At 66.2% G+C, this 22,511-nt stretch overlaps 1 protein-coding gene across 2 annotated transcripts in view; it reads left to right on the forward strand.

Moving 5' to 3' along the window:
* The window catches only part of SDK2 (sidekick cell adhesion molecule 2), a 48,166-nt gene that overhangs the window by 19,123 nt on the left and 6,532 nt on the right, over positions 1-22,511 (forward strand). For both annotated transcript variants that reach the window (XM_080561030.1, XM_080561029.1), the window contains exons 2-36: positions 929-1,088; positions 8,690-8,796; positions 10,146-10,293; positions 11,155-11,288; positions 12,235-12,346; positions 12,556-12,746; positions 12,896-12,979; positions 13,069-13,263; positions 13,445-13,561; positions 13,711-13,878; positions 14,105-14,207; positions 14,371-14,547; positions 14,628-14,764; positions 15,006-15,153; positions 15,229-15,369; positions 15,464-15,645; positions 15,898-16,013; positions 16,694-16,889; positions 17,090-17,188; positions 17,310-17,501; positions 17,590-17,711; positions 17,781-17,890; positions 17,982-18,132; positions 18,299-18,536; positions 18,628-18,743; positions 18,910-19,099; positions 19,297-19,395; positions 19,640-19,834; positions 19,926-20,127; positions 20,349-20,452; positions 20,559-20,629; positions 20,841-20,976; positions 21,739-21,795; positions 22,021-22,122; positions 22,331-22,446. In XM_080561030.1, the coding sequence (XP_080417156.1) occupies positions 929-1,088; positions 8,690-8,796; positions 10,146-10,293; positions 11,155-11,288; positions 12,235-12,346; positions 12,556-12,746; positions 12,896-12,979; positions 13,069-13,263; positions 13,445-13,561; positions 13,711-13,878; positions 14,105-14,207; positions 14,371-14,547; positions 14,628-14,764; positions 15,006-15,153; positions 15,229-15,369; positions 15,464-15,645; positions 15,898-16,013; positions 16,694-16,889; positions 17,090-17,188; positions 17,310-17,501; positions 17,590-17,711; positions 17,781-17,890; positions 17,982-18,132; positions 18,299-18,536; positions 18,628-18,743; positions 18,910-19,099; positions 19,297-19,395; positions 19,640-19,834; positions 19,926-20,127; positions 20,349-20,452; positions 20,559-20,629; positions 20,841-20,976; positions 21,739-21,795; positions 22,021-22,122; positions 22,331-22,446 (4,916 nt within the window). The remainder of the gene's footprint in view (positions 1-928; positions 1,089-8,689; positions 8,797-10,145; positions 10,294-11,154; positions 11,289-12,234; positions 12,347-12,555; positions 12,747-12,895; positions 12,980-13,068; positions 13,264-13,444; positions 13,562-13,710; positions 13,879-14,104; positions 14,208-14,370; positions 14,548-14,627; positions 14,765-15,005; positions 15,154-15,228; positions 15,370-15,463; positions 15,646-15,897; positions 16,014-16,693; positions 16,890-17,089; positions 17,189-17,309; positions 17,502-17,589; positions 17,712-17,780; positions 17,891-17,981; positions 18,133-18,298; positions 18,537-18,627; positions 18,744-18,909; positions 19,100-19,296; positions 19,396-19,639; positions 19,835-19,925; positions 20,128-20,348; positions 20,453-20,558; positions 20,630-20,840; positions 20,977-21,738; positions 21,796-22,020; positions 22,123-22,330; positions 22,447-22,511) is intronic.

Genomic DNA, 22,511 nt, shown 5'->3' on the forward strand with positions numbered 1-22,511 from the left:
CACCTGATGACCCACCTGGCATCAATGCTTCTGGGCCCCCCCACCCCGGGCACTGGGAGGATGGGGCTGTAAATTGGTGCAGCATTTCAATATGGGTGCAGCAAGGGGCTGGGGCACCCTGGGGCATGCTGGCAAGGAGGAGAGGGAACAAACAGACCCCCAGGGAGGGACTGGCGGTGTCTGGGTGCCTCTGAGCTCCTGCACACCCCCAGCATCCCTCCCAGGGTGGCGGGGGCCCCGCGGCGGGCTGAGCCCAGCATCCCTCCCGGCCCTGGGCAGCTCGGGGCCGGCGCTGCTTTGCTGGCAGCTCGCAGTGCGGAGCGCCGGGGCTGGAATTCAGCAGGCGCACACAAGAAAGCAAAGCCCGACCCCAAAGAAAAAACCCAAAGCCGTGATTGAAAGCGCACTTGAAAGCTGCTGGGGAATATGAATGTGTCTTTGAAGTAAAAGGGCTTCCATTTGTTAAGCAGAAAATGGAGCTGTGTGTTTCGATTTATAGTTTTACTTAGCAAATAAAACAGGAGACGAGTAAGTGTTTATGTCTCACTCTGCTCCCAGCCCCTCCGCCCCATTTCACCCCCCGAGTTAAAAGCTCCGTGCTTCTGAAACGCTACAAAGGCGGCCAGGAATAAAGCGAAGAAAGCAGCTTAGAGAAACCCTAGATGGGCTAAGCTCCCGCCAATACGCTCGGGAAATGGCTCGGCTGGGGGGTGGCCAGGTGGAGGGGTCCCCCGGCTGGGCTGGGGGCTGTGGTTTGGGGGACAGGGGAGGCAGAAGCTGGGATCCCCCGTCCCTGAGCCCTGCTGGAATAAAGCCGTGCCCGGGATGAAGTGGCCGGGGCCCCGGTGCTGCCCTGCTATGGGGGCGTTGCTCCTGGGGTGGCATGGGGCAGGTCCCGGCTCTCACCCCTCTCCCTTCTCTCCCCCAGACGACGTCTCCCCGTACTTTAAGACGGAGCCGGTGCGGAGCCAGGTGCACCTGGAGGGGAACCGCCTGGTGCTGACGTGCATGGCCGAGGGCAGCTGGCCCCTCGAGTTCAAGTGGCTGCACAACAGCCGGGAGCTGACCAAGTTCTCCCTGGAGTACCGGTGAGTGCCCGCCTGGGGATGCGCGGGGCAGGGGGGGGACCAAATCCTACCCGGCGTGCTGCTCCCCATCGGCTCTCCTCGTGGCAAGGGGACACCTCGCGGGCACCGGGGGCCCGTGCCGAGGCTGGAGCTGTGATTAGCATGCCGGGAGCTGCCTCGCTCTGTTTGGAGAGCAAACGGGAGCAGAGCAGTGGATTTAAGCGGGTCGGCAGCGAGAGGAGGCGTTTGCGCAGTGCAGGATTAGCAGCGGGCCGCAGATCACGGCCAGCTCGTGGCCAGGTTTGGCCTGCCCGGGCCACCACCGGTCCCAGCCCCGTGCACCGAGTAATCCTGCCAGCCCCCGTCACAGCCCGCTTCCAGCTCGCCTTGAAACCAAGCCGGGCGCCTCTCGCCGTCTCTTCTGCGCGCGCGCGTCATCCTCTCTGTTTTAATCAATAATTCAGCCCGAGACACGCCGTTCCCCGTTTAAAGGCATTGCATCCGAAGGCTTCGTGTTGCTGTAGCAACGCGGGGCTGCTCCGGGATGCCAGGAATGCAGACAGCGGGGCTGGGGGACGTCCCTGTCCCTTCCCCTGCGCCGGGCGGGGTGCTGGTCCCCTCCCCAGCACCATGCCGTGGTGGCTGCGGGTCCTGGGTACCCTTGGGGTGCCCCCCACCAAGCCCAGGGGTGCCCCAGTGGCTGCAGCTCTGCGATGCTCCTGGCTCGGTACCAGGGCGCTCCAGCAGTGCTCATCCCGGTGCTGGGTGCCCGGTGACCCCGTGGGACGGGTCCCCTGTCCCTAGGCCTGGTGGCAAAGCTCGGGTGCTCGTCGAGCCCTGTGATGCCGGCGGTGCAGGACTCCAGCTGCAGCAGTGCAAAATGTCAGGCGTTAAATGGGGCTGTGGAAGTAGGGTGGGGGCTGCAGAGCCCACGCAGGAGCAGCATGTGCCCCGGGGGCCAGCACTCGTGTCCCCACACCGCCCTGGGATGCCCTGCAGCCCACGTCCCTGGCGCAAGGTGACTGCCTTCCCCCGAACCCCCTGCCTCCGGCTCCAGCTCGCAGCCAGGGAAGGATTAAGGAAGAAAGCAAGAAAACAAACAAAAACACAGGGAAAAACCCAAACAAAGCTCGCTGCCGAGCCAGTGAAGCACGCAGGCTCCCTGCAAATCTCTGCCCGGCTCCCCCGGCCCCGCAACCTGCCGGCAGCGGCGTCACAGCCCGGCACACGCTGCCCGGCCCCGGCTCCCCGCGGGGATTTTGCGTGGCGAGAGGAGATTTCGGATGTCTCGTCTGCAGTTGGAGGCTGCCGGAGAGGAAGGCGAAGTACCAAAATTAGTTATGATGGGCATAAATTGAATTTTAATAGAGATGTAGGTGGCTCGGAGCCAGCCCGCTCAGGCAGCGGGAAGGTAGTAATTAAAAGTTAACGAGTTTAGAAACAGAGTAATCCTTGGAGGGGGGTGGAGGGCTGGGGCTGATGGCCGGGAGCGTGCAGGGATGCTCGGGCTGTGGGTGCCTTGGTGGGGTGGGTGAGGAATGAGGGGTGCAGCCACCCCCTGCTCGGGGCCAGCACGCGCCCCCCGGTGTGCCCCCGCTCTGGGGACAGCAGGGACCCCCCTGGGACCCTGCTGTGCCCGGGGCAGGACGCACTGTGCTGCCCACGTGCTGGGCCCGTGCCCATGAAGCTGCAGTTCCCAGCCAGGGCAGCGTGCCAAGGAGCCTTCGGCCTCAGCATCCTCCCCTCTCCTCCACCACCCGCACCTCCGGCTGCTCCCAGCCCCGCGCTTTTCGCCCATTTCCCTCGTGCCCCCTCGGCCCCGCGCCCTCCCCGAGCAGCTCCAGCCCGTCTGCACGGCTTCGCTCCCGCGTTCGAAGGCGAGGAGCCGCTCTCCCAATTTTCCAGCGGGTTTCCATGGCAACTGCCCTTTCCTTCCCGCAGCAAGCCAGCCGCCAGCTCGCGGCGGGAGCGACTCGCTGGCACACGGCGAAGGGCAGGCGGGGAGCGGGCTCGGCGGGGCCCCGGCGCTCGGCCAGCGAGGGGCAGGGACGTCCCCCCCATGGGCAGGGGGAGCCGTCCCCATCGGGAGCATCCCTGGGGACCACAGGGGACCGTCCCCTGGCCACTCGCCTCCTTCATCGCCTGCTGCTGGCGTGGGGACGGCTCTCCGGGGGGACCCCAGCTGCCCCCACGCCTGGGCACCCCGCAGCACCCCGCAGCCCGACGTGACCTTGGTTAAGATGAAGGTGGTGGTGAGGAGGGCGGTGGCGGAGGCTTGCCCGGTGTGCTCCGTGCCCCGGCACGCCGGCACCGCGCTCTCCGGGGCCGGCTCTGTTTTTCCGTGCGTAATCTCGCCGGTGCCGGGCTCTCCCGCGAGCTCTCCGGGGCCTGACTTCTCCTCGTAGGAGGAATCACAACATGCAAATCAGGCAGCTCGATGCCTTTAATGAAATCCTCCGAAGGAAAGCGCTTCTCTGGTGAATTGAGGATATTTATTTCTCATACAAGAAATTTAACATGCAGATTAGTTGGGTCTGGTAATTTATCACATGAGATTGTCCTATTAAGGGTTGCGTCGAGTCCTGCTGCCTTCGGAAATTGCCTTACGCATAGATTACCTCTGGACAGCCTCCCATCCTTGGAGATGCATCTTCCATCTATGCAATCAGCCCTCCCTCCTCCCCCCACACCCACCGCAGCTGCTGGGGGAGCCCAGCAGCCCCTAAAGGAGCCCCCGGCGCTTCCCAAGGGCCCGGACCCCCCGTGTGCCAGGAGCTTGGAGCCCAGGAAAGCGAAAACACAGCTCCAACTTGTGTGGCTTTGCCCCATTTTTCTGGGGCTCCTCGGCTCCCCTCGCTGGGCTGTTTAGCTGGATTGGGGTGTTTTGGGGTGCACGTCCCCTGGGGACGCAGCGCGCCACGAACACGGGACTCTGCCAAACTTTTGTGGCCCTCTGGGGGTCCCAGGTGTTTGAAGCACGTACTTCACCCCCAAATTTTGTAAAAGATGTGGCAGAAACCCCTGAAAAGCAGTCCGGGGACACGCTGGGTGGCTCAGCCCAGGCTCCCCGGTCGCACCCCGAGCTGGGACGCCGCCAGCCAGGAGCAGGGCCCGGGGCTGCCTGCGCGAGCTCTCTGCCAGCCCAGGTGTGAAGTGCAGCCGGCCCCCTGGGGAGCTAATTGCCATTCATTAACGTAATTAGCAGGAGTTGATGAACATAAGAGGGGGGTTGCAGCCAGGCTAAGTGGGGTGCTGTGCTGCTTCTGTGCTCGGCACTGCCGTGCGCTGCTCTGGCACCGCGGAGGCTGTGCCCAGCGGGTAAGGGCAGCGTGGGGTGGGCTTTGCTGGTGCCACCTGTGGCACAAAGCCTCCTGCCTGTCCCCGGGGGCTCGTTTGGCTTCCTGGGCGTTACGTGGGAGACAGTGGGATGGAAGCTCCACGGGGGGCTGCTGAGCCCAAAGCTGCAGCTGCTGGCACCGTGGATGGGTTCGCAGGGAGCAAAGCGCTGGGGCCCCTTTGGGTGCCACGTCCTGGGCTGAGCCTGGTGCCCTGCCGCAGCCACTTGCTCCCCTCCCTGCTCCGCAGGAGGGCAGCAGATTGATGTGTGGGCATTAATTATTAAATGGCTCGTTGTCCTAGCAGGGCCAGTTGAGGCAGTGACTCACAGGGCCGCTGGTGCCCGTGCCATTCCCCTGACCAAAGGAGAACACCGCTGGCAAGCGGCGAGGCGATGGCTCCGGCCACATGTGTCAAAGCAGAGCCCTTTCCAATCAGGAGCTAATTGAGATTCAATAATAGAGCTAATGGGCGCTGATGAAATCCTAGGGGGAGTATTTAAAAACATATTGAGCAGAAGCCCGGCGTGGTGTGGGTGAGGTGCTGGGGCACTGGGCTCAGATGCTGGGAGTCATTAAACCCTCGCTAAGTGTGTTTTAATGCTCACTTGACATTTCATTATCACACAGTAACTATTCAAATACATGTCCCCTCTAGAATTAATTAGTCGTTATACAGGATATTAATCAAAGGGGGCTGTGCCAATGTGCTTATGCCCAAAATCCGATCCAGCTGTTGCTGTTACTGGGCTGCATTGGAGGAACCGCTCAGGTTTCTGCGCTCTCCTGGCTTTAAATTTGATGGATCGGATCCTTTGGCTGGTGCTTTTCCCGGCCCCTCTCCACCCCCTCAATCTAATAATAATTCAGCAACGTCAGCCCCACGCTTCTCATCAACCCTACAATAACAGAGCCGCTGGCATCAGCCGAGGCTGGGGCATCGCTCTGCCGGGGCGCGGGGGCCCCGCGGTGTTGTGAGCAACCCTACAATAACAAGGCAGGGCGTGCACCTGGGTGTGCTGGGAAGTGGAGTAGGAAGAGTTTGGGGACCCTGTGCCCGTGGTGCTGGTGCTGCCGGTGCCTTGCCAGGGTGGCACGGGGAGGGGGCTGTGGCTGGTCTCGGCGCTGTGCCATACAAGCAGGGTGATGCTCTCCTGGCTGTGGGGTCCCTGCACAGGCACCCATGGGACGGGGGGGGGGTCCTTGGGGCTGCTTTTTCCTTGGGGCACCCAGGAGCCTCCCCTCGCTGCCCCTCCAGGCTGTACTGTGGTGTCTCTGCCCCAGGGCAAAAGCAGCTGCTTGGGATCAGGTTGGGGCTGGGGGCTCTTCGCCCCATTTTTCCATGAGCACGGAGGGGAGCTGCAGCCGAGCTGTTACGGTGAACGTGGCAGGTGCTTCCCTGGCGCAGTAGACGGATGGAGAGGACTTGGTTTCCAACGGGAGCCCGTCCTTCTGTCAAACCCAGCCGGTGCCAAAGCCGCCTCCTGCTCGCTGGATGCTGCTGCAAAGCCGGCGGTCCCCTGGAACGGGGCTCCTGGCTTCGGGGCCCCCCCCGGTGCGAGCACAGCACAGGCGCTTCCTGAGCGAGCCTGGAGACTGCGGCTGCTTTCCGTCGTGGCTTTCTTTCGAAGCGCTGGTCACTTCTTGCCTTGGAAGTGCTTTTCCCCGTGGATGATGCCCTGTCAACCTCTGTCTGTAAAAGCAAAACGAACAAGCCCCTGAAACAGAGGAGTCAGCAGCACGGGATGCTCCCGGAGCGAGGCAAGATTTCCTTCCCAGCTTGAACTGGTGCAACACGTGCTTGCGGGCTCGTGTCCTGGCAAAACAACCCCTTTGGGTTGGATTTTGGGTGCTGCAGCCCCTGCCCCCCTGAAACTGGGGGGCTGTGGGCAAGGGGCTGCACCCTTCGCCTCTCCCGCTCCTCGCGCCAAGCCCCCGGGCAGCACTCACCCCCCGGGAAGCGTGAATTTGGTCACCGTCCTCCTGCATCCGTGGCTGGGGAAGGGAATCGCATCGGAGCAATCTGGGATAAAAGCCTCTGCAGAAGCCAAGTGGCAGAGAACGCCGTCTCTGCTCGTGTCGGTTAATAACTGCAGGCCAGACTGCGCCCGGTAATTGATTTCCTTTCTCTGGGCTATTTTCATCCGCTTAGGTGTGTGCAAAAGCTCGTCTCCTTAATAGCTCCTCCAGCTCCGGTGGCGCAGGGACGAGGCCCCGTTAATTGGGCTTTGCAGGGCTGCCTCCGTCGGGGGGGGGTGGCGACGCCTCCCCGTGCCCACGGAGGTGTCTCGGGAACGAGGTGCTGCAGAGGGAACAGATCGCGCCGCGGCGGGCGCCTCGTGCACGGAGGGGACGTGGCGGCGAGGAGAGGCACAGGGGGGCTGCGGGGGGGCTCTGTGCGCCCCTCTGCTCTGCTGTGGGCAGCTGGCCTCGGCTGGTGTCTGTCTGTCCGTCCATCCGTCCGTCCACCCACGTGCAGGCGTCGCGGTGTGCCTGCGTGATTTATTAACGAGGACAACGCAAGGAGAGCGTGCCCATTATTTCTGGTGTCCGCCTCAGTTCCTGACAGCTCCCTGGAATTGAAATATCTTATTTAAAGCCTGTAGGGATCGTTTTAAATATCAGCCGTGACACTCAAGGACTCGCTCCCAAAGGGCACCCTCCCTTCTCCCGTGGGGACTCACGGGCTCTGGCACACCAAGTGCCCTTTGCTGCCTCGGCGCACGGCCCCAGAGCAGCGCAGGAGGTGGACGGGGTGGGGGGGCTGGGTGTCCCACCCCAGGTTCCCTTTGCAGGCTAAGTTGGGACCCCTCCAAGTCTGTCCCTTTCTGCGGCCGCGTCGGTGGCAGTGCTGTGGCTATGGTGGGGCTCCGCATGATGCTGGCGCTTGCTGGAGCTCTGAATGCCACCACCGCCGTGCGGGACGGGGGGACACGGCTCTTCCCCAGCACATTTTCCCTCTGGACGCGCACCCGGCTGGTCCCTAATGCCGCTGCTGCCGTTGGAGCATCCCCGGGGCAGCCCAGGGCCAGACCTTGGAGTCCCCAAAGCCTGGGGCCCCTGAGGGTGGGTGCTGGCAGAGGTCCCTCCAAGGTGCCCAGCCTGGCTCGGGGGCAGCCCCGCGCCCCCAGCGCCGTCTCCCGCACCAGGAGATCCCCGCAGAGGGGAGACGCGCTCCTCGCATCTTATGAAAGTTTAATTTACGCTCTGTTATCAAAAGAACAAACAAAGCTCTGCCGAAACAGCCCACGGCGTGCTTTAATGCAAGATTGGATTTCGGGCGAGGAGGGCTGAGCTTTCTTCTTTATTCCCCCTCCGCTTCATCTCGGAGCGCTCCCTGTTCGGGGAGGCAGCGGTGCGGAGCCTGCCCGGTCCCCGGGGGTCAGCGGGGGGGGGGGGGCTCCAGCCCGTTCTGGGGTGCTGCAGGAGGACCTGTGGTGGTCCCAGGAGCTGAGAATGCCCTGGGATGTGCTGAGCGGGGTCTGGTGTGGGGACTGGGTGATGCTGGGAGCCGAGCCGTGGTTATTTCCCCTATCTGCAGATCAGCCTGCGCGGCGCTGGCGCTGATAAGAGCGGCGACGAGGGCGCTGGGGCTGATAACGCTCAGCCCTGGCTCATCAGAGCGGTTCTGGCCTCGGAGCCTTGGTGTATGCGGGGCTGGGGGGAGCACGAGGAAAGGGGCTCCTTGCTCGGATCGGGGTGGGAAATGCTCTGGTCCCCGCAGGGCAGCCCCGGTGCCACGTCCCGGGTCCGTGCCCTGCTGAGGCTGTCGGAGCCCCGCGTGCGAGGGGCGGCAGCCCGGGCAGACCTCCCAGGCCTGGCTTTATGGAGAAGGCAGCACCGCCTGCAGGTCCCAGGTCAAATCCTGCTTCTGACAGCTCCAAAGCTGCTTACCCAGCACCTCCCACCCAGGACAGCAGCACCTCGGGCAGGCAGGGGGGTGACGGCTGCTGGCTCGCAAAAGCTGGGGGCTGCGGGGCCGCCTGCGGGCAGGGGTCACCTTGGCAGCTCTGGGAAGGAGCAGGGCAACGAGCTCCGTGGCTGGCGGCTTGCACGTGAGTCCCTCAGTGCCGGGGGGGCTCTGCGTTGGCCCCCCAGCTTGCACACACATGTGCACACGTACCTCCAGCAGCTGCGGTTTGGGGAAGGGACCTGGCGCGGGGGTTGCTGCCCGGCAATGGTGGTGCTGGCGTGGGACCTGCAGCCCCTCCTGGGGGCTGTGGCAGTCGCTCGCTGTCCCCCGCCGGCCGCAGCGCGCCGAGTGCTCAGTGCTGCTCCCTCCCGCAGGTACATGATCACCTCACTGGACCGCACGCACGCTGGTTTCTACCGCTGCATCGTCCGCAACCGGATGGGAGCCCTGCTGCAGCGCCAGACCGAGGTGCAGGTGGCCTGTAAGTGACAGCCCCGGGGACAGCGGGGACAGCAGGGACGGCAGGGACAGCCAGCCCGCTGCGGCAGCGGGGCTCTGGGCTGGCCGGGTCTGTGCCGCGGGACAGCTCGGGGACACACGCAGCCGAGGGCCGGCATGGGAGCCTGGAGCATCCCCCGGGGTGATGCTGGCAGGGACAGGGCCATCACTGCCTCTTGGCTGCTCTGCCCCCTGCTCGGTGCCACGGCGGTTCAGGGGTGCAGGATGTGCCCCACGGGCAGGGGGAGCGCAGGGGCAGGTGGAAACCCACGGCAGCACCTCGTGCAGGGCGGCTGCGGCTCCCCGGAGGTGTGAAAGGCAGCACGGTGTGGAAGCAGCCCCGCTCCTCCCCGGAGTGCGTAAAGCAAACGCCGTTTATAATCATTAGGGAAAGCAAACAGGAGAGCGCCCGGGGCCGGCAGCGCATCCATCAGCGCGGAGCTCGGGGAGCAGCGGGCGGCCGGGCTGGGGCCGGGTGGGCGGCTCAGCACCGGGTGCTGCTGCCAGTCCTCGGCACCGATCCTGCAAACGGGCGTCCCTCGGGGAGCGGGGGCTCGGAGCGGGGCGAGGCGGTGATGTGTGGGGCCTCGGGGCTGTGCTGGGGGTGGTGGAGGGACCCGAGCTGGGAGCACGGGGCACATTAAGCAGGACAGGAAGGTGCCGGGGCCTGGGCTGTTGGCTCCGTGTCCCAGGACCTTGCTGCTGGTTGCCGCCCCCTTCCCTCCGGGATACCCGCAGTCCCATCCCCATAAACCCCTTCCCGAGGAGCAATGACAAATCAGGAAGCTAATGAGAAATTAATAAGGCAGCTGTGCTAACAACTAATGATAATGGCAAAGTCGTTAAAAAAAGATTCTTTACATGTTTTTAATTACAGCAATTAAGGGAAGTCAATAAAAATCCCCCTCTTCCCCTTTCTCCACGCACCCTGCTTCGCTCTTTTCGCTGTTGTAAATCTGCAGCCCGCGCGCAGCCGCGGGCACCCCAACCTTGCTGCGGAGCCAAGGTCGTGCCTCGGCTCTCCCTGCCCAGGGTGCTCGGGGGGGGGTCACCGGGGAGCCCCGGGGCTGAGCCCTCCTCGCTGTCCCCATCCCCTGTGGAGTCCCCGGTCTGGTTTGTTGAGATGGGGATAAGCTGCTCTGGGGTCTGCGGGGATGGGTCCTGGGGCAAGGGCAGTGCCGGGCACGTGGGAGCAGTGCGGGGGCTCAGAAGGGAGGAGCAGACCCCGGCGGATCCTCCCCGCCCCTGTGGGAGCCCGTCCCCGTAGCCTCCAGCCTGCTCCCGGGCCGGATCCTGCTTTGTCCCCATGCCGCTGTCCCCTGCGCCCCGCAGACATGGGGAGCTTCGAGGACAGCGAGGCGCAGCAGAGCGTGTCCCACGGCGAGGCGGCCGTCATCCGAGCGCCCCGCATCGCCAGCTTCCCCCAGCCCCAGGTCACTTGGTTCCGCGACGGGAGGAAGATTTCCCCCAGCAGCCGCATGTGAGTAGCCCCTGCGGAGCCCCCCATACCCCAGTACCCCCCCCAGTATCTCCCAGTATCCCCCCAGCATCCAGGGGGGCTGCTCTTTCCGTGTTCAGCCGGCAGTAAGGGTGCTCAGCAGCTGTCTGGAGCGCGTTGCACTAAAACCCGGGGAGGGACTCGGCAACTGACGGCTCCGTTTGCCATCAGGGAAATGGGTGTAAAGAAAAATAAGAAAATAGGAGGGAGGAGGGTGGGCAAAGGGGGCTCGGCACGTGCCGGGGCAGCACCGGTGTGAAGGAGCTGGCACGGCACACGTGTGCCAGGAATCCCTGCGGGGCCAGGCTGGGTCCCAGCGCTGCCGGAGCGGCGAGCCCACTGCTGGCAGACACACGCAGCCTGTGGGAATTGAATTTGTAACCCACATTATGCAGGAATTGAACTGGGCTCCTTTCTATTTGCAAAGCAGGATTGAGGAGATAAAACTCCTTTATCTCATATTTAATGGTAAAATATATTCCCCAAACCATTTTATGTTTCCAGCAGATTAGATCGTTCCATATAAAAAAAAAAAAAAGAGGGGAAAAAAAAATAAAAGCCCTATTAATCTGCACCATCCGATGCGCTCGGCAGCTGCTCGGCGTGGGAGGTTTGTGGGCGGCGTGGGACTGGGTCCTGGCATGGTCCTGGGGCCACCAGCTGAGCCCTGCGCCCTCTGAGGGACGGGGACGTGTCCAGGTGCTTGTGGCAGGCTGGGGTCGCACCCGTCCCATCCGTCTGGGTGTCCCGGGTCTGCTGCAGCCGTGGGGTGGGGGAACGGGGGTCCCGGCACATCGCTGTCCCCGTTGTGCTCACGTCCCCCGTCCCACGCTCGCCCCGCAGAGCCATCACGCTGGAGAACACCCTCGTCATCCTCTCCACGGTGGCCCCGGACGCGGGGCGCTACTACGTGCAGGCGGTGAACGACAAGAACGGGGACAACAAGACGAGCCAGCCCATCACGCTCACCGTGGCCAGTGAGTGCGGGGGGCCCCGCGCCCCCCGGGCCCCGCTCCCCAGCGCCGCCTGGCTCGCGCCCAAAGTTAATTTGCAGTAAATCTCCTCGGAGGCTTCTGCTTCTGCTGACTCAACAGTTCAGCTGCCTCAAAATTTATACGGGCACCGTGGCCCGTGCTGCAGAAGCCGGCGCCGGGGGCTAATTGTCTGGCCGAATGAGCCCTCCCCGCTGTCCCCGGCTCCGGCTCGGCACTGCCAGGATGCCCACGGGTGCTGGGATGGCTCCGTGCCGCGGGACGGGGTGGTGCGGTGTAGCCCCACGTGGGAGCAGCTCTGCTGTGGGTCACCCTGCCCTGCACCTGCCCCTGGCCTGGCCACGGACCTCTCTTGGTCCCTGTTGCTCTGGCTCAGCCCCTGTCTGGAGGAGACCTGAGTGGCCCCAAACGTCTGGACCCCTTGGGACCCAGCCCAGGGTCCCCGCTCAGTGGTGACCCCAGCCCAGGGAAGATGTCCCGAAGTGGCCTCAGCCCTCCTGGAGCTCTCATCCCAGCTCCCCCCGCCCACCGTTTGCTCCGCTGCTGCTTTTACACCTTGGTGCCTGTCCCCCTTCCCTCCCACCCCATTAATCTGCTGCTCTGTACCTCGGGCATCCCGGTGCGTAATAAACAACTTAGAGCCCATGTTTATGGATTCAGCTATATCAGCAGCTTTCAAGCCGATCACATTTTTACAACGTCTACATGAGGGTTTTTTATTGTCGCAATTATTTTGCTTTATATACTCCCTCCTCCCCGCCAGCCGGCGCTGCGCAGGGACCTGCTGCTGCCCGTGGCGGGTGCCGGGGGGTCCTGGGGGAATTGGGGGGCTTAGGGGGGGAGCCGAGGAGGCACCCAGAGGCCAAGTGATGGGCTGGACCTGCTGCGGGAGAGCAGAGCCCGCAGCCCTTTGGTTCATGCTTCTCCCCAGACGTGGGTGGCCCGGCCGACCCCATCGCGCCCACCATCATTGTCCCACCCAGGAACACCAGCGTGGTGGCCGGCACCTCGGAGGTGACCATGGAGTGCGTGGCCAACGCCAGGCGAGTAGTGGCGGAGGGGATGGGGATGGGGATGAGGATGGGGGACCCCCCATCAGCTCTGCGAGCACCGGGGTGAAGCGTGAGCCCCAGGGCTGGGTGCCCCAGCTCACCCGGTGCCATGCCGGGTCCCGCATGGTGGAGGGAGGTGGGGGGCTGAGTAGGGGGCCTAGAGCTGGTTCTTGACACCCTCCTGGCCCCCCCGCCCCCAGGCCGCTGATCAAGCTGCACATCATCTGGAAGAAGGACGGGGTGCCCCTCTCCAGCGGCATCAGCGACTACAGCCGCCGCCTCACCATCCTCAACCCTGCGCTGGGCGACAGCGGCTACTACGAGTGCGAGGCCGTGCTGCGCAGCAGCAGCGTGCCCGCCGTGGCCGAGGGCGCCTACCTGTCCGTGCTGGGTGAGTTCCTGCCGTGGGCAGCCCGAGCCACGCGTGCAATGAGTTGGGGGGGTGGTCTCAGCCCCCCTCGGGATGGGAAGGGGCTGCCGGGGATGGGTGAGGGGGATCCCGGCGCTACCGCCACCCACCTCGGCGCTTTCCCTCCGCAGAGCCCCCGCAGTTCATCAAGGAGCCGGAGAGGCACATCACGGCCGAGATGGAGAAGGTGGTGGCCATCCCGTGCCAAGCCAAAGGTGAGGAGTGCCCCCGCCCCCCCCCCCCAGCCCATCGCAGCCCCGTGCCCGCCGCGGCCCCATCCGTGACGCGACCCCGGCCCTCGCAGGCGTGCCGCCCCCCGACATGGCCTGGTACAAGGACGCGTCCCTCCTCCGCCTGGAGCAGCTGCCCCGCTTCCAGCTGCTGGCGGACGGCAGCCTGCAGATCAGCGGGCTGCTCCCCGACGACACCGGCATGTTCCAGTGCTTCGCCCGCAACGCGGCCGGCGAGGTGCAGACCACCACGTACCTGGCCGTGACCAGTAGGTGCCAGCCCCTCCTTGTGCCCCGGAGCCTGGGGTGCCCTGCGTGGGCTCTGGGTGGGGTGGGACCCCCACCACTGGGCTCGATGGGGACCCCCTCCAAGCAGGGACTGACCCCCCGTGTCCAGTCCAGGCACCGGGAAGGGCTTCGTGGGTGGCTGCCCATCTTTTTGCCCCACAGGCATCGCCCCCAACATCACCAGGGGCCCCCAGGACAGCACGGTGATCGATGGCATGTCTGTAATCCTCAACTGCGAGACCTCGGGGGCTCCGCGCCCGGCCATCACCTGGCAGAAAGGTAAAGGGGCTGGGGGCACGGGGGCGCGGGCAGCCCCGGGTGGTCTCTGCAAACTCATCGGCCCCGGGTTTGGTCCCTGAGCGCGCATCCAGCGGGCTTGGCTGACGGCTGGGTGCTGCGGGTGACGGGACCCCCCCCGTGCCACCCAGGGGAGCGGATCCTGGCCAGTGGCTCGGTGCAGCTCCCGCGCTTCACCCTGCTGGAGTCGGGCAGCCTGCTCGTCAGCCCCGCGCACCTCGCCGACGCCGGCACCTACACCTGCCTGGCCACCAACTCGCGTGGCGTGGACGAAGCCTCTGCCGACCTGGTGGTCTGGGGTAAGGCAGCCGCATCGCCCCGCTCCGCGCGCTGCGGGACGGGCCCTGCTGGGTGCAAAGCTCCTGGGATGCCAGGGATGGGCACTGCTGGCATGCTGCTGGGCTGCTTGGAGGGATGCACAGACGTGCTCCCACAAGGCCACGTGTGGCACTGTCCCCACTGTCACTCCCTCGGTGGCTCTGTCCCCCCACTGATGCCCCGTGGCTCACCCTGTCCCCCCCACAGCACGGACGCGCATCACCGACCCGCCGCAGGACCAGAGCGTCATCAAGGGGACCAAGGCCTCCATGAGCTGTGGGGTCACCCACGACCCCAGCGTGGATGTCAGGTGGGTGCCAGGGGCTGGGGACGGAGCGGGAGATGCTCGGCACCGCTCGGTGGTCCTGCAGTGCCACCTGGTGCCCTGCGCACGGGGATCCCGGCGCTGGGTCCCCTGTGCTGGGGGGCTGCAGGGTGCTAGGGTCCCCCCCCCGGGTTCCCACCCGGCACAGGTACGTCTGGGAGAAGGACGGGGCCCCGCTGGGCACGGAGAGCGGCCCCCGGCTGCAGCTGGACGAGGCGGGCACGCTGCACATCTCCCAGACCTGGTCGGGGGACATCGGCACCTACACCTGCAAGGTGCTCTCGGCTGGCGGCAACGACTCGCGCAGCGCCCACCTCCGTGTCCGGTGAGACCCCCGCCCCGCGGGCACCCCCGTGCTCCCAGCTGTGCCCCCTCCCTAACCGCTGCGTCCCCCGCCCCGTCCAGGCAGCTCCCCCACGCCCCCGAGAGCCCCGTGGCCGCGCTGAGCCCCCTGGAGAAGCGGGCCATCAACCTGACCTGGGCCAAGCCCTTCGACGGCAACAGCCCCCTGCTCCGCTACGTCGTGGAGGTCTCCGAGAACAGTAAGGGGCTGCCCCCGCCTGCCTCATCCCCGTGTTGTCCCCGTGCTGGTGGCTCTGCCGTCCCCATCCGGTGACACGGGACGAAGTCCCGTCTTCATCATCACCCCGAGGCAGGCTGAGGTGGCAAGGGGGTGACGAGGGAGGGAAGGGGATGCCGCAGGGAGCCTGGGGACCACAGGACTGCTCAGCCACCGGGCAGGGGATGCGGGCACCCTGCAGGCTGCCCCCTCTCCCCCCACAGACGCTCCCTGGACCGTGCTGCTGGCCAGCGTCGACCCCGAGCTGACGTCGGTGGTGGTGCGGGGCTTGGTCCCCGCTCGCTCCTACCAGTTCCGCCTGTGCGCTGTGAACGACGTGGGCAGGAGCCAGTTCAGCAAGGACACGGAGAGGTGAGCTGCGGCGGGGGGCCGAGTTGCTCCGGGGGGGCATGGGCCAGGCACTGACCCTTGCCTCGTGCCCCGTAGGGTGTCCCTGCCCGAGGAGCCACCCTCCGCGCCCCCCCAGAACGTCATCGCCAGCGGGCGCACCAACCAGTCCATCATGATCCAGTGGCAGCCGCCCCCTGAGAGCCACCAGAACGGTGTCCTCAAGGGCTACATCATCCGGTAGGTGCCGCGGGGGGGGTGCGGGCACCCTGTCCCCAGCGTCCCCGGGGTGCTCGTGGGGATGCCGGTGGCTCTGATGGTCCCTCGTGCCCAGGTACTGCCTGGCCGGGCTGCCCGTGGGCTACCAGTTCAAGAACATCACCAACGCCGACGTCAACAACCTGCTCCTGGAGGACCTCATCATCTGGACCAACTACGAGATCGAGGTGGCGGCGTACAACAGCGCCGGCCTGGGGGTGTACAGCATGAAGGTGACCGAGTGGACGCTGCAGGGAGGTAGGCAGGGACGGGCAGGGGCTGGTGGTGGTCTCAGGGGGGCCAGGGCTTTGCTGGCCTTGTGTCGTTGGGGTGTGGGGCTCCTGGGGGACAGGGCACGATGGAGGGGATGAGCACGGGGACCAGGCACGGGCTGCAGGGCCATGGCACGGCTGGGGGATGTCCTGGGACACCATCCTGGATGCCCGGGGTCCCTCTGCCAAGGGAGGGGAGCCGGCAGAGCCGCCACCAGCCTCCCCTTTGTCCCGGCAGTCCCCACCGTGCCCCCAGGGAACGTGCAGACCGAGGCCACCAACTCCACCACCATCCGCTTCACCTGGAACCCCCCCAGCCCCCAGTTCATCAACGGCATCAACCAGGGCTACAAGGTGAGGGGGGATTCCCCCAGGACCCCCCCGAAATCCGGGCAGCCTGCGGCGGGGAGCCCCGGGGCCGCCCCTCACAAAGCGGCTCAGCGTCCTCGCCGGCAACCCCAGCCATTTGATTTGATTCCAGCCTGACTTATTAAAACAATATTTACCGAGATTTAACACTTGCATGGGCTCGGAGTCTCTGTAATTAATTCCAATTTGCAATTAATTCAAATTTACATTAATTAAATTGAATTAAAACATTGAACTTGTTTCTTAATCCACTCAAAAGAAGTTCAGGAATTTAATTGCCGCTGAGTGAGATAACCAGAGCAAGTAGGATATTTAACGTTCTTATTAAATGCCACTTAGTATTTTTGATTAGTATTTTTAGGGCCTAATTAGTGTTTAATTAAGTTGCTATAGGCTATTTTGCACAATAGCAATTAAATGCCCAAACATCCGTCCTAAACGGAGCCGAGCGGGCGATTACGCGCCGTTATCGTTGGGAGTTAATCACAGAGCGTGCGCTCAGGATCGGCTCGCGCGGGTAAACGCGCGCCTGTTAGGCAGCACCGAGCGCTCCCCGCACCCTTCGTTGATATTTAATCCGCTTTGAGTAAATACGGGGCTGCCGGGGGTGCTCGGGGTGGTGTGGTGGGGACGCCGGCGCCCGCTCCAGCGCCTTCTTCCCGCAGCTCATCGCCTGGGAGCCGGAGCGCGAGGAGGAGGCGACGGTGGTGACGGTGCGGCCCAACTTCCAGGACAGCGTCCACGTGGGCTACGTGGCGGGGCTGAAGAAGTTCGCCGAGTACTTGACGTCGGTGCTGTGCTTCACCACGCCGGGGGACGGCCCGCGCAGCCCGCCCCAGCTGGTGCGCACCCACGAGGACGGTACGGGGAGGCTCCGCGCACCCCCGCGGCTCCCGGGGCGGGAGCGAGCAGCCCCGTGATGGGGATGGTGACGAGGGAGGGACGTGGCACGGGGTGCCCCCGAGCCCCCTCTGTGCTCACCCCGCTCGGGGGGGGGGGGGGGGTCCCGTGGGTTCCCTCGGGTGCGCGGCTGCGTGCTGACCCCGGGTGTCTTCGTGCAGTGCCCGGCCCCGTGGGACACCTGAGCTTCAGCGAGATCCTGGACACGTCCCTGAAGGTCAGCTGGCAGGAGCCCCTGGAGAAGAACGGCATCCTGACGGGTGAGGGTGCTGAGGGCAGAGCACGGCCCGCCCCCCCCAACCCCACAGCATCTCTCCCTGCACCCCGCTCAGCCCCGTGGGGTGGGCGACGGGGGGGCTGACGGCTCGGGGTGCCCTCCAGGCTACCGGATCTCGTGGGAGGAGTACAACCGCACCAACACGCGGGTGACCCACTACCTGCCCAACGTCACGCTGGAGTACCGCGTCACCGGCCTCACCGCCCTCACCACCTACACCATCGAGGTGGCCGCCATGACCTCCAAGGGCCAGGGCCAGGTTTCCTCCTCCACCATCTCCTCGGGGGTGCCCCCAGGTGAGCGCAGCGGCGCGGGAACGCTGCGGGATGTCGCCGGTGTTTGGTGCGAGCAGCCGGTGCCGACCGCCCTGCCCCGTCCCCGCAGAGCTCCCCGGTGCCCCCACCAACCTGGGCATCTCCAACATCGGTCCCCGCTCCGTCACCCTCCAGTTTCGCCCGGGCTATGATGGCAAAACCTCCATCTCCCGCTGGCAGGTGGAGGCACAGGTATGGGGTGGCTTTAGGGGATGGCGCGGGGGTGCCGGGGGGGCAGCTCACCCCACTGCCGCCCTGCAGGTAGGGCAGAGTGGCGAGGCCGAAGAGTGGAGGCTCGTCCACCAGCTGGCTAACGAGCCCGACGCCCGCTCCATGGAGGTGCCCAACCTCAGGCCCTACACCTACTACAGGCGAGTGGCCGGGGCTGCGCTGCGCCGTCCTCCCCGGGGGTCCGGAGCCCTCTCGCCCCCCACCGTGACCCCCCCGCTTCTCCCCTCTCAGTTTCCGCATGCGGCAGGTGAACATCGTGGGCACCAGCCCCCCCAGCCTGCCCTCCCGGAGGATCCAGACCCTGCAAGCCCCCCCAGATGTGGCGCCCGCCAACGTCACCCTGCGGACGGCCAGCGAGACCAGCCTGTGGCTGCGCTGGATGGTGAGGGGGGCACCCTGGGGTGCCGCACCCTTGGGCGCGGTGCACATCGGGGCAGGCTGGAGGCTGGGGGGCTGAGCTGCATGGGCCTGGGGGACCAAGGGGGATGGAGCTGGGGTGGCTGTGGGACACCGGGAGTGATGGTGCCTCTTTGTGCCCCCTGGGCCAGCCCCTCCTGGAGCAGGAGTACAATGGGAACCCCGACTCGGTGGGCTACCGCATCCGCTACGCGCGCTCGGACGGGCAAGGGCGGGCGGCGCTGCACGTCGTCCACGACCGCGTGGAGCGGGAGTACACCATCGAGGACCTGGAGGAGTGGACCGAGTACCGCGTGCAGGTCCAAGCCTTCAACGCCATCGGCTCGGGGCCCTGGAGCCACCTGGTGCTGGGGCGCACGCGGGAGTCAGGTACTGCCAGCCCCCTGCAGTGCTGGGCGCACGCCTTGGCCAGCCCTGATGCTGACCCCCGCTCCTGTCCCCCGCTCCTGTCCCCCTCCAGTGCCTTCCTCTGGTCCCAGCAACGTGTCGGCACTGGCCACCACCTCCAGCAGCATGCTGGTGCGATGGAGCAACATCCCCGAGGCGGACTGCAACGGCCTCATCCTGGGCTACAAGGTGAGCAGCTCCGGCAGCCCCGGCGCTGCGGCTCTGCCTGCCCCAGGAGCCGCGGCTCGCCCGGGTTGTGCCACCTCCGAGAGCCCGTGCCGGTCCGTGCCACGCCGCTCCGGCCCGGGGGTGCTGGGGGCTGCGGTCCGGCCGCGTCATGTAGGGTCTGTTGCAGGTGATGTACAAGGAGAAGGACTCGGAGGCGCGCGCTCAGTTCTGGCTGGCGGAGGGCAACGCGTCCCGCAGCGCCCAGCTGACGGGGCTGGGCAAGTTCATGCTGTACGAGATCCGCGTGCTGGCCTTCACCAGGATCGGCGACGGCGTGCCCAGCCGGCCCCCCGTCCTCGAGAGGACGCTTGATGACGGTGGGTGCCAGCGCCTGGACGAGCAGAAAGACACGAATGGGACGAGGGGTCCCTGCGGTGCCAAAGGCCATCCCATCCCATCCCGTGGGGCAATCCCTTTTCCCAGGGATGCAATTCCCAGCAGTGGGGGACGGGCCCCGTTTGTGCTGTGCCCTCCCTCGTGCTCCTCACGGTGATCCCCATCTCTCCCCCTCCAGTGCCCGGCCCCCCTGTGGGGATCCTGTTCCCCGAAGTGAGGACGACCTCAGTGCAGCTCATCTGGCAGCCGCCCGCGGCACCCAACGGCATCATCCTGGGTAGGTGGGGAGCTGTCCTGTGCATGCTGCGGTGCTCTGCAGGGGGGTGCAGATGTCCCGTGGGAGCAGGGATCAAGGTGGCGGGGCAGGGACCAGCTCCTGGCCATCCCCAAGCACCTCGGAGCCCCCAAGGCTGGGATAACTCCCCCCCCGCTGCCCCTGGGCAGGTCAGGGAGGAAGGAGGGGTGCACGGAGAGGGGCTGACGGCGGGCACAGCCCCACGGTGCCGCTCCCTTCCCCGCAGCCTACCAGCTCACCCACCGCCTCAACACCACGGCGGCCAACGCGGCGGCCGTCGAGGTGCTGGGCGCCAGCACCCGGCAGTACACGGCCACGGGCCTGCAGCCCGAGTCCACCTACCTCTTCCGCATCGCTGCGCAGACCCGCAAGGGCTGGGGCGAGGCGGCCGAAGCCCTCGTGGTGACCACGGAGAAGAGAGGTACGAGGGGTCCAGCTCTCCATGAGGGGGGGGGGGAACGGGGCGTGCCTGGGGGGTGCCCGCAGCAATCCCAGCCCCGTGCCTCTCGCAGATCGCCCGCAGCCCCCCAGCAAGCCCCTGGCCCGGCAGGAGGACGTGCGTGCCCGCAGCGTGCTGCTCTCCTGGGAGCCGGGCAGCGACGGGCTCTCCCCCGTCCGCTTCTACACGGTGCAGACCCGCGAGCTGCCCGATGGCCAGTGGGCGCTGCACCCCGCCGCCGTCAGCCACAACGCCACTGCCTTCGTCGTGGACAGGTGAGGCACGGGCTGGCCCCGAACGAGGCCGTGTCGTGATGGGGATCCCGGGAGATGGGCGCTGCTTTGGGCGCTCGCCCCGTGCCTCGGTTTCCCCATCCGATGGGAAGTACTTGCTCCTGGGTTGTGGTGTCCCCTGCTGCGTCCCCTCTCCTAGGGGGGGGGATCTGTGGGGCTGCCCGCCTGCCTCACTGTCCCCGCCCTGCTCTGCTCCCGTGCAGGCTGAAGCCCTTCACCTCCTACAAGTTCCGCGTGAAGGCGACGAACGACATCGGGGACAGCGAGTACAGCGAGGAGTCGGAGTCGCTCACCACCCTGCAGGCGGGTCCGTGCCCAGGGGGGCCGGGGACGGTGCCGTGGCTTCCCGCCTGGGACCGGTGTCCGGTGCCCTGGGCATCTCCGGAGCCTCACCACCCGCTTCTACCCCGCAGCCCCCGAGGAAGCCCCCACCATCCTCTCCGTCACCCCGCACACCACCACATCGGTGCTCATCCGCTGGCAGGTACTGTCCCCTGTGCCCCCCCGGTGGGGGGTGTCACGGACCTGCCCCGTGGGAGGTGGCACCGAGGGGTGGCCGTGCCAGCCAGGTCCCTGGGGCTCTCCAAGGCTCCGGATTGGGGCTGTGCTGGCACAGACCACCCTGCAGAAGCCGGGGGGCAGCAATCTCGGGGTGCCCCAGGTCCGAGCAGCCCCTCCCTGCCCTCTCCCGGCAGCCCCCAGCCGAGGACAAGATCAACGGGATCCTGCTGGGCTTCCGCCTCCGCTACCGCGAGCTGCTGTACGACAGCCTGCGCGGCTTCACCCTGCGCGGCATCGGCAACCCTGGCGCCACGTGGGCAGAGCTCACCCGTGAGTGCCTGCAGCCCTGTGGGACGTGGGGACACGTGGCTGGGGGGTGGCATGGCGGGGGGGGTGCAGGGCAGGGCAGCGTCCTGCATCCTGCGCTCACACCGGCGTCCTGCATCCTGCACTCACGCCGGCGTCCTGCGCCCCACCGCCTCTGCCAGGTGCCAGCCCGGAGCCATGGAGGCCGAGCGGTGCCCCGCGGAGTTGTCACCGTCCCCTTTGTGTCACCGACCCCTTTGTGTCACCGAGTCTGTCGGTCCCTAACGCACTCGTCTGCGCTGGTGCTGGCTCGGTCCTGCTGTGCTCAGCTCCCTCTGTGCCTGCAGCACGGGTGTCCACGTGTGCGCACCTAACGCCGGGGGGGCCGTGTGACGTCCCTGCCGTGTCTGCACGTGCTGCCATCCTCAGACCCTGAAGGGGATGGGGTCACGGCCACTCTGGGGACAGCAGGGATGTCAGGGACAAGGGCAGCACCCAAGACCGGACCTTGCCCCGCTGCTGCTCTCGGGAGCAGTCGGTTGGTCCCATGTGGAGACCCCGCTGCCCAGACCCCACTCGTGCCACACAAAGGATGGGGCCGGGGAACAAAAAGGCTCCTCAGTGCTGTGACAGCCCCATCGGCACCCAAGGGTGACGAGCTCCTTGTGGGGTGCCCCTGGCCCACCCCGGGGTGGGCAGCTGTGCTGGGGTGGGTGCTGGGAGGAGGGAGCCCCCCCCGCTGTGCCACGACTAACGCTGCCTGCTCTCCCCGCGCCGTGCCGCCAGCCGTCTACGCCGTGCACAACCTCAGCGAGGTGTCCCTCACCCAGTACGAGCTGGACAGTAAGTCACCGCTCCTCGTGCCTTCCCCCCCCCCCCCCCCCCCGCCACCCCCCTGTGTCTCCCCCCTCTGCCTGCCCACGCTTTGGGGTGAATCCTCGCGCCCTGTGCCCAGGGGACGCCTCCGTTCGCTCCTGCTGCTCCCCGGGGACACCCTCCTCTTCCTCAGCGAGGGGCCCCCCGCAGGTGGTGGGACCCCGCTCATCCCTTCCCTTCTCTCTCCCCCAGACCTGAGCAAGCACCGGCGCTACGAGATCCGCATGAGCGTGTACAACGCCGTGGGCGAGGGTCCCCCCAGCCCCCCCCAGGAGGTTTTTGTGGGTGAAGCGGGTGAGTCTGCGGGCACGCCCGTGTCTTGCCGGGGCGCTCAAATGCCCTGGGGTGCCCCGTGCTCCCCCGTGTCACCACACAGCGGCCCCGTGGCCCCCCCATCCCCTCTGCACACCCCTGACGTGCCCGTGCATCCCCTACATCTGGGGGGTCTCTCCCCCTCCCTGGCCGCAGCCGGGCAGTGACGCTGTCCCCTCCCTCGGCGCAGTGCCCACCGGCGCGCCGCAGAACGTGGCGGTGAAGGCGGCCACGGCCACCCAGCTGGATGTCACCTGGGAGCCACCACCCGCCGAGAGCCAGAACGGGGACATCCAGGGCTACAAGGTACTGAGCCCCGCCACCGGGCAGCTGGCACTGAGCTGGGTGCCCTGGGGTGGTGCTGGGTGCCC

The sequence above is a fragment of the Anser brachyrhynchus genome (genome assembly GCF_964034855.1).
Source record: "Anser brachyrhynchus genome assembly, chromosome: 18".
In the NCBI taxonomy this organism is placed as follows: domain Eukaryota; kingdom Metazoa; phylum Chordata; class Aves; order Anseriformes; family Anatidae; genus Anser; species Anser brachyrhynchus.